General features: G+C 45.0%; 1 protein-coding gene across 1 annotated transcript; it reads right to left on the bottom strand.

Annotated features, from left to right (window-relative positions):
- Positions 1 to 309: 309 nt before the first annotated feature.
- Positions 310 to 2,210, bottom strand: LOC116802199 (probable cytochrome P450 6t1). The gene has a single exon (XM_032725848.1). It carries the CDS (start codon positions 2,172 to 2,174, stop codon positions 585 to 587), a length of 1,590 nt encoding a protein of 529 aa, XP_032581739.1. The 5' UTR covers positions 2,175 to 2,210; the 3' UTR covers positions 310 to 584.
- Positions 2,211 to 10,191: the final 7,981 nt, after the last annotated feature.

The following is a 10,191-nucleotide window of genomic DNA, read 5'->3' on the forward strand; positions in this document are numbered from 1 at the left end:
TAATGCTCGACCAAAAGCCGATGTCGAGAACAGTCAGTCCTGGACGAGCATGGCTTAATTGTTCGGCTGGTGGAGGTGCCAGGCCGGGTCGTCTTTTGTCGGTATTACATCTTTATTAACCAGACACATTTACGAGAATTGGCAACGGCCAGGACCCTTGCAATTAATGCAGACTAATTGCCAGATTGATTTCCAACTTCCATTTTCCCCCTTTTCAATTATGCAAATGGTATGCTCGTTGGGTAAGCTATGTATCTGTTTCACGTGCACAGATTGTTTGCCGTACGGGTGGCACTATTCAAATGTGAATTGGAATTGGCATTAATGTATTCACTGTTCCATTATTTAAAAATTCACCTGCTAATAAGTACATGCACGATAACTGTAGCTCTTATATAGTAAAACAATGCGCATAAAACAATGTAAATACATATTTTTGAAAGGCCACTTGATATTCCCGGAAAAATGCCCTTAAATTTAAACTTGCCTAAAGAGTGGTTTACTTTTTAGGAATTTCTAAGGTGCATGTTCAACAGCAATTGTCCAGCTAAAGTTGACCTAATATAACTATCACTGGATGTAATTCAAAGAGAATCCCTAACAAAACGTAGGAAGGCCCCATTGTGAGCTGTGAGGACAAAGGCTTTGGGATCGAACCTCATTTCTGGTAGCGTCCTCCCGCAGAGCTCCACCCGAAAGTGCTTTAGGATGTGCAGCAGTCCAACTTTGATCTCCAACTGCCCCAAAAGAGTCCCGATGCAACCTCTTGGTCCTGCGCCAAAGGGCAAATAGGTCATGGGATGGTGCTGTTGCCGTTGCTCCGCTGAGAAGCGCTCCGGGTCGAAGACTTCGGGATTTGGCCAATACTGTGCATCACGATGGAGTCCCAACACCGATATGTAGACAGGCGTGCCCGCACGCAGTTTGAATGGCGATCCACCGTTCCAAGGCGAGAGATCATAGCCCGTTCGGGAATTGCAGCATCGGTCCAGGAAAGCTGTGGGCGGATAAAGTCGTAAGACCTCATCAACTACCTGTCGCAGGTAAACCAATCCGGTGACGGCGTCGCAGCTCAGTTGCCGATCTTGGCTAGACTGCAGGGCAGCCCGTAACTCCGTCCGCAGGCGGTTCTGAATCGTGGTGTTCTTGGCCAGCTCGTACAGCGCAAAAGTTATGGTGGACGACGAGGTGTCGAAGCCGGCCAAAAGCAGAAAAGCTGCCTGGGCTGCAAAGAAATCTGGCCGATGGATTATGCTTTCCGCCGACTCCGAACGCTTCAGCTGCAAGAATATATCGATCAAATCGTGGCGATTCTCCCCACTTTCCGCGCGCTGGGAAAGAACGTAGTCCATGGACTTGCGCATAAACCGCTCATACTCTTCGGAGTATAGATGGGTGCGAACCCTGTGCGCTAGTCGCGGAAAGAAGAACATGGTGAAGAGGTGTAGGAGGCGCTTTGGCCTGGGGTCATTGACCTCAATGCACATACGTCGAAACTCTGCCTCGGGATTTTGCAGACTGTGCGCCTCTATGCCAAAGGCCAGTGATGCAATGATGTCCGTAGTGAAGAGGGCACACAACTGCTTGACCTCCAGCTCCATGCTATCTCTGCGGCTTAGCTTTTGCTCCATGTGCTCCTCGAGCTTCTGTCCAATGTTTTCCAGCAGCCCGTACATATGGCGCACCTTTCCGGCAGCAAAGAAGGGCGCAAAGATCTTGTGCGTCTCCCGCCAAGTCTCGTATTTGGAAAAGAAAAGGTTCTGCGAACCCATTGTGTCACAAGTGGGATCAGTCGTCTCAAAGCGGCTCGAGAACTGAGCGAAGTCTTCCACCATAATGCGCTTGATCAGAGCCGGATCTCGAAGAAGCAGTGCGTGGTTGTGCAGCACGTGGATTCCCACGAAGGCGCGGCCGGCAGCCTCCTTACTCTCGTACAACTCGCGAAACTGATCGCCAAAGCAGCAGGCTCCACGCAAAAGGTTCCACACATTCCCCACAAATGGTGCAGCCGGAACAAAGGGGACGCCCAGACGTCGCCAGTGCCCGAAGTGTAGAAGTTGCCACAGCCAAACGATTGCTACGACAAGTAGACATCCACCGCTCACGACAACGGGGAGCAGAACGAGGAATCCAACGGCAAGAGTGGCCGCAATAAGTGCAAAAACAGCGATCATGGTTACTTGGAGAGTGTCCGGCCAGAACTGCACCCGCGGTTGGTGCACAGTGACTAAATGTATGCACCAGCTTAATTGTTTGTTCGTCGCTATCTAATCGCTTATCTTATCTTTAGTACCTATTTAACGGCGGCCGCCTACACTCATAGAAAAGTTTTTCAGTATTTTAGAAAATCGCTTTTGTAGGAAACATTTCCCATACATATAGTTGTTTTCTTGATTTAAGTTGAAGTTTTTTTGAATTTTTTGGTAATTAACTTGGCCCACCCTGAAAATAAAAACTATGTCTTAACTCACGAAAATGCACATAAAAAAAGAGCAATATTATGTTCAGTGATTTGGTGTTCATTTTTCTAAAATTGGTTCAAGTTGATAATGGGTCCTTCTTTAGAAATTTCTCCTTATTGTTGTTTTTAGGGCGATTTTAGTTAAGCATTTTTATAAGTGTAGATTCATCGGCGGCACATCGATTATAGCGGACCGCCGTAACGCAGTAATCCGATCGCACCAATGCGAGTTCATCGATAATATGTAAGTTTAAAAATAGAATACATCAATATTCTCTAACTGAAAGTTAGAAAAGAATATGATGACCTATTTTTTGTATACTAGATCCATTTTTCATTTTCCGTATCAAAACATCAATCGATTCAATCTGTCCGTATGCGTGTCCGTCCGTATAAACGTGGACACAAATCAATTTTTATATGCGTGTACTTAAATCACAATTGAGACTATCTATGTATGTTCATTCTAAAGAGGCCGAGTTACTCAAATCGGGAATTTCGTAGCAAACACATTTATGAAATAGTAAAAAAATGTCATCCTTTGTGCACAGGAATTTGATAGCATAATCGATGGAAATCGATGGACACTTCCAACAATATTACCATATTAAACAGCATCGGCAATTAGATACATTGTGGCTCAAGAGGAACCCAGACAGGTTTGCCACTTGCGAGTCAATCGAAAGGCGATTGCAATAAAACTGCCACCACCACCAACTGCCATCCGAATGGCCAACATCTCGCGGCTCGGGGGCAGGGAAAGTGGGCTTGAGCTGCATTAATTTTACATTACTATTATCACATGAGTGGGGGCGACTGCTACTCGGCCATAATAATTTTCCGCGTAATTTATTTGAGCGCCATAATATCATATTTCACGCTGGGCGCGGGGAAATGGGAGTTTTTGGAGCGACTTCCGTTGAATAATTTAAGCGCGCACATGTGCGCATCGAGGTGCTGGCTGGAGTGGATTTTGGTGGGGGGAATGGTTTGGGCACATTAAAATAGGCGGAAGACGATTATCAGACAGTTTGCACACAATGTCGTCGGTGGCGAAGTTGCTGCCAGGATACTGGAGTCCCGGAGTTTCTGAGACCTGGAGTCCCAGAGTCCTGGAGTGCTCGAACCTGAATCCAGAACCCAGAAACCAGAAACCCGAAAGTGGTTCACATTTATTGCCAAAATTAAATGACAATGTATGTATATGTAGCTGACGAAGGCAAAGATGGGGCCGCGGCGTCAAGTTTGTTGTAACTGGAGGTAGATGTGGATGGAGTAAAGGGAAAAGGGCAGATGACTCCGCTTTCTCCAGCGCATGCATACATGCTCGTATACGTCGGAGTATTTGGTGGGGCCAAGTAATTTTTCATTGAGTTTTACACAATTTTTGGGAGCGCTTGCCCCGAGTTCCAGTTTCTCCGCGTGGCATCAGTCCAAGTGTAAAGGAATTTTAACGCTCACTGACGCAGTTCTGGCAGATTGTTTGGCTTAACTGTGGCGCGAAGTGCCACCCACTCTGCCAGCAAAGTGGGCGCCCGGATGGTGGGCGGTGGTGCAGGTGGTGCGGCCGCTTTTGTTGAACTTTTGCGTAAGATTGCGCAGTAAATTGTCGAAAATTAATTTTCATGTTGAAAAGCTGCAAATTGCAGGGAAAGCGGCAAGAAAGAGATATGGCGGTGGGTTGGCTGCCTGCTTGGGTGGCTTTGTGGAGTTGAGTGGTTGTGGAGTTGGCAAAAAAACTCAAGAATAAGGTTGGTCAATTAATTTCTTGAATGGTTTGCCTAATTGAAATTTTATGGCTTTTGTGTTTCCTTGTCGGCTTTCGCCAGCACACACGAACTCGATGGGCGGTGGGTGGTGGGTGGTGGTCGGTATCTAGTGGGCGGGGCATTCCTTTGAAAACAATTCATTAAGCTTTTGCGATTCTAAGTGGAAAATAACGCTTAAGGTACACGAGAGTTTTAACAATTTGGTTATTTTTATCAGTGTTCTAAATGTATGTAGCTCTTACTTAGTGCTAAACGAGAGATAACACTACAGTCGTTAATGGGTATTGAGATTGAGATGGATATCAAATAGGTTGTATCTATATAAGGCTAGGTCGAACTCTGACCACCTCAGTGCACTGTAATACAGCTATCTTTCTACATATCTATCTACATATATATCTACATATCTATCTACATTTCTATCTACATAACTAACTCAATTTACCCTACACCTCTAGTGTCATGTTCTTGAATTGTATTAGTGTTCTGTCGAATGTTTGAAATGGGATAGCAGCGCACTTTGTTCGCACTTCAATAGTGTCAGGACACATTGTATTTATTTCACTGAACTCTTATTTCTAATTACGCAAGCAGAATAACAAACAAAAAACGCGCTCAAACGCCACGTTGGGTCATGTCAAATACGAGAAGCACTGAATAATCATATCAGAAATCCCAGCTTGCAGTGTAATTTAATTAGAGTTCATTAAAATGATTACATAATAAATTATTACCCATGACTGACTGTGGTATGTCCATTTCCACCCCACCCATGCGATTTAGAGCGCGGCTGGTCGGGGATCTGGGATCATGGGGGGAAACATACGGCTTTGCCGCGAATGATTTACTTTTAATTTGATTAGGCCGAGTATTATGAAATAAATGCACTCTTAACAGATGATAATGCGCTCGGACATTTTGAGCCGTCACTTTTCCGCAAATGGTTTTTGCAAAATATAACTGTATATGCAGGTAAAATTGTAGATAACAATATATAAGTAATAGTTGTTGATATATTTTTCCTTGTCTTAATATACATAAAAGGATAATGTGAGTTGATCCAGCTAAACTGACCATTCATGCAAATGGATTGCAAAAGTGGCTATGAACTTAGTAACCAGTGACGTTGGCACAGTCTAAAAATCTATTCTCCGGATTGTGTGTATGTACAGGGTCAAAATGAATCACCAATTGGCCCATTTATTCGATCTTAGAGTCTATGTGCCCCCATTTCCATCAAAGAGATCCTCAAGTGGTTGGTCGGGTTAGACCGCTAAAAAATAACCATAAAAACATCAAAATGGATTATTCGCAGAGTAAAGGGATATCTACGAGTCTACCAAGTACAGCAATAAGGTGTATTTATAAGGTTTATTTATTTATATACATAGCTCCATTCGAAAAGTAAGAGATCATACTTAAGTCGTTTAAAAGTATACTAGTTAATCTGGACGTGTCCGTCTGTCCAATCGTCTGTCCCTCTATATGTCCGTATGAACGCCAATATCTCGGAACCTTCAGGAGCTGGAATCTACAATCATTTTGAACCCACTGATGCATCGATAGAATTCTGAAATGCAGCTTTAACATGAAACGAACCTTCCTAACATCCAGTCCTCATCCTAGACAGCACTCACGTGGATTCCCGACAAAAGGTGAGAGCAGAAGGGACTAGGCCGTTGGCGCTGGAGCGCTGCATTCAGTGGCGTTCCTCGTTGGATTTCCCTTTAATTTTCCCAGGACATTGCACACCTGCCCTCCGCCCGGCAGCCGCCGCCCGTTCGAGCTTAGAGGTGACACGACGAGCCCGCGACGCGTTTGTTAATTACAATTATGATAATGAATCATTCAAAAGGCTGTGACCATACTAATTGTATGGTAAAAATGTTGACTGCCACAAGGACGTTGAATTTGCGAGCGGTGTTTTCAGCTTTTCCTTCTTCAAGTGCTCCACTCTGGCGGTGTCCTTGTTCTCTATGGATAAAGAATTTGCGGCACACGAGGTGCGGCATAATATTTAAACACACGTTTGGGTTAGCAACTTAACGTATGTACTTTATGGGTACTATAATGGGATAACTCAGCAAAGTCATTTCACTTATCCTGACAATAGGGATTTTGCGATTCTTGTGATTGTCTGTGCTGAAATGGCTGGCTGCATTCAAGTTGGCTGCTGCTAATGAAGCATTATTTAAATCAAAATCGAAACCACGCTTGTGTTGACATTTCGGTTGCACCCTGTTTGCTGGCCACATGCACACATCAATGGTATTGCAATTACAAAAATATTAAGTGACGGCGAACGAGGCGTCAGCTATTCATTTAATTATGAAATTTACAAATGTCACACGAGCTTATTTCAGTGTGCATTTGCGGTCTGTCCGGTGTAATTGAAATTAATTTTAGACATTTGCGCATTTGTTTAACTATAATTGGTACACATCTATACTTTTACACATTTTAATGTGCTTTGGTTTCTTTAATTCAAGTTAAGGGGATATGACAGAATTTGCAGGACTGGAAGTACACACTATTGTATTGAACTTGCATCTCCATTTGGCCAATTAAGTCGTGGCCTAATCTGCTCGATGTCAGGCCCCTTAATCCTTATGCCTTACAATCGACATCCGAATCCGTTGACTTTTTAATCGATTTAGGAGTCACGCCGACAGCCGGCAGCCAACGGATCCTGCAGCCGACACATGAATTAGCCTGACAATGGGCGATGGCGATAACAGGATGTCGGGGAAAAGGAGCAGAAGTTGGAGAAGAGCGCGGAGAAGGAAGCGGAGCCATCGCTGGATTTTTCAGATTTTCAGAAAAATTCACCTCCCCTGCCAACAAGTTGTAGATTTTCATTTCGATTCCGATTTGCGTGCAGCTCAGCTCCTTCAGGCCACAAATTGCCGTACCATTTGCATATGGCTGGCGGAAAACAGGCGGGTGGAAAATTGTGGTAGCAGCATTCGATGCCTGTGCGCGACATACACTCAAATGAAATCGATAAACAGTTTGGCATTTAATAAAATCAACCAACATCAACCCGCTCCGATTTCCTTCCGCTTTCCTTTTCTTTTTCTTTCTCCGCACTTTTCCGCGCATTTTCAATGCACAAAAGTTGCCACTCCCCCCGCATCAGCCAGCACTTAATTACTTCAGGTCGTCGCAGTCGAGTAGTTGAGTATTAATTGCCCGAACTTCTCGGATCACGACCATCGACAAGGGAGGGGACCTCTTGATTTATCGTGCGTTGACGGCTGCCTCGTTTTTTAATCCCTCTGATTATTCACCATTCTCAATTCTGCTCTGCCACCAACTTCAATCTGTTTAAACAGGCGACCGAGAAAAAGGGTGACAACCCTGTCTAGATACGAAGTACTTGTTGGCTTACACCTTGAAAAGCAAGAAGAACTTTTAACCACATTGAACATAGAAAGATATTACATATATTGACCATTCCTTATCGACCTTTTAAAAGTTTGTAAAACATTGTATATCACCCATGAATATTTAGCTAGTTTCTTCTTTGGTTTCTAAATCAGCGCATCAAATCGCAGGAAAATAAATAACATAAAATTCCAGTATTTTACATAGCGAATCTATAAATAGAGAAATCATTTAATTGAAACGTATTTTCCCACATTTTATCAAGGTCAAATTATTTTTTTTAATGGGAAAATTTGTAATACAATATTATTATAAAGATAAGGATAATTTACGTACCCATTCCGAATTCCCATTCCTGGATGGTAATGCGATCAAATTTGATGCTTATAGGCTTCTTGGAGAAGCTGAAGCAAGTTGCGGTATGAATTTCTCGCAGTGCGGCACTGCTCCGGCACCGCTCCGCCGACCACTGCAATCTCAATTCCATCTGTCTGGCCTGCAGACCTTTGGCTAACTCGCATTAAATTCGTACGAGTTTCAACATTTAGCATATTAAGCGGGCACGGGTTACCTAGCCGTAACCGGCTCACAGCAGACTGGACTCGCCGGACAGCGGGACCTGGACTAGGGACAGCGGACAGCGGACTGCGGACTCCGGGCTGAGGACTCCGGCTCGAGTCCGTAGTAAAGCTGGTCGTCTCGCTGTCGTGCTCTGCCGGATACGGGTGCGTGTGTCTGTGTCTGTGTGGGCCAGTGGACAAGCGGATGTTGTGCGATGCTGTTTATGCCTTTTACATTTTCCGCCGTAATGAATTCAACGTAACAGCAGCCGGGAACGGAGAGCGAAGGGCGGTGAGGAAGGGGGGCGGGAGGGGGGAGAGGTACGGCAGCACACTGTGAAATTTCTAACTTCCGCTTTTTGCAAAGTTGACAACATGTCTGTCCAGCTATCCGGCTGTCCGTTGTCCGGCTGTCTGGCTGTCCGGCTGTCCGGCTCTCCAGGTCTTCAGCGGCACAGCATCATATGCGCCTTGCCCACATGTCGGCCTTGTGTGTCCTTAAAGTTGGTTTAGAATCCTGACCCATTAGTGCGCGGCTTAATGTGTCCGACGTACTTAGAGCTCATTTTGGCTGTAATTCCGACTGCAAAGAGAAAACTTTAAGTCTTTTGAGCACATAAAAACGAATCAAGCAGTGCAATTAATATATATATCAATATGAACAGGATTGTATACCACTGGGTTATGCCGCATTATACGGCAACAAAAAATACGTAATAGGATAAGTAAATCGTTTCATTACATACATGTCACAGATGGGCATTGAAGGAACTGAAAGCTAGTGAAGAAATGTCCTGAAACCAAATCACATGGTAGGAAGCACTTAATTTCTCTCCAATACATATATTTCAGCCCCCAATTATTTGGGCTGAAATTGTCAATCCGAGAAGGATGACTTGTATAGGGGATTCGTTTTCATTATCGTCTCTCTCGCCAAGATGGCAAGGTGAAAGTATTTTCAGCGCTGCGGCTGGAGGAGCTGGCAATTTAAAGCAGAATTGCACGGACTTCCTCGGGTTAACATGATAAAGTGTCGCCGCAGTGCCACCCAGAAGAAGGGAGGACCGTGTGGCTCTGTGTCCTGCGCCAGGACTCCGATTCCCCTTCCCGGATCTGGGCCATAATTCCAGTGCATTGTGTGCACGGCATGTCCGCATCCGCCACAGCCGCAACAATGCAAAAAATCAGAGGCAGCAAGAGCAACATTAAAAATTAATGCAAAAGAGCAGAGCCTCAGTGCATGGATATATGTATGTATATATGAAGAAAGAGGCGCGAAAATTAATCGAATGTCAAGTCAACACATCCTAGCAACGGAAGTTAGATCTCAAGGAAACATCGCAGTCAGATTATTTACAGCAACAGCGGGAAACCCACAAGTAGCAGCATCAGCAGTTGCACCTGCAACACGAATGTCAGTCTTGCAGTAACAACGCTTGCAACACAAATTAGGACACTGAAGCGGCAAAGCCAGCAACGTAAGCAACATGAGCAACAACTGCTGCAACACGGGCAGAAATCACCAGTATCAGCAACAGGGGGCGCCACTCCACCAAACACATAGGCAACTGGGGCAACAGGATCGCGGGCAACGACTGCAGCAATCAGCATGCATAAGCCATGGCAGCGCCAGCAACATCCATCGCTGGCATGAAAAGAAAATATTAAAATAAATTTGAATAAAAATGTCTGCAAAGATTAAATCGCCATTGCCATGGGCCGCCGTCGTCTGCAATTCCCAGACGTTGTACGTAACCCTCCCCCTTTGACCGACTCGAATTGCAACTGCTCGTTTGGCTTATTGTTGCCGCTCTTGGCCAGTGCTCGCTGGCCTGGCACAAATAATACGTATCCGTTGCGGATTTCGGCCTGCGCAGACAGAGCATCCTCGTGCCCAATCCCCTTTGTCATCGCCATCGCCCTCGTCCTCGTCCTCGTCCTCGTCGTCGCCCTTTGGCAACTTCTTAATTTGTTTATTTGTGGCCCTTGCCCTTCCCTCATCGCTTTCACCTTT

The sequence above is a fragment of the Drosophila sechellia genome, chromosome X (genome assembly GCF_004382195.2).
Source record: "Drosophila sechellia strain sech25 chromosome X, ASM438219v1, whole genome shotgun sequence".
Taxonomy (NCBI): domain Eukaryota; kingdom Metazoa; phylum Arthropoda; class Insecta; order Diptera; family Drosophilidae; genus Drosophila; species Drosophila sechellia.

Bases quoted from the DNA above. Each gene is read 5' to 3' on its own strand.
- LOC116802199 (XM_032725848.1), bottom strand. From the start codon at position 2,174: ATGATCGCTGTTTTTGCACTTATTGCGGCCACTCTTGCCGTTGGATTC.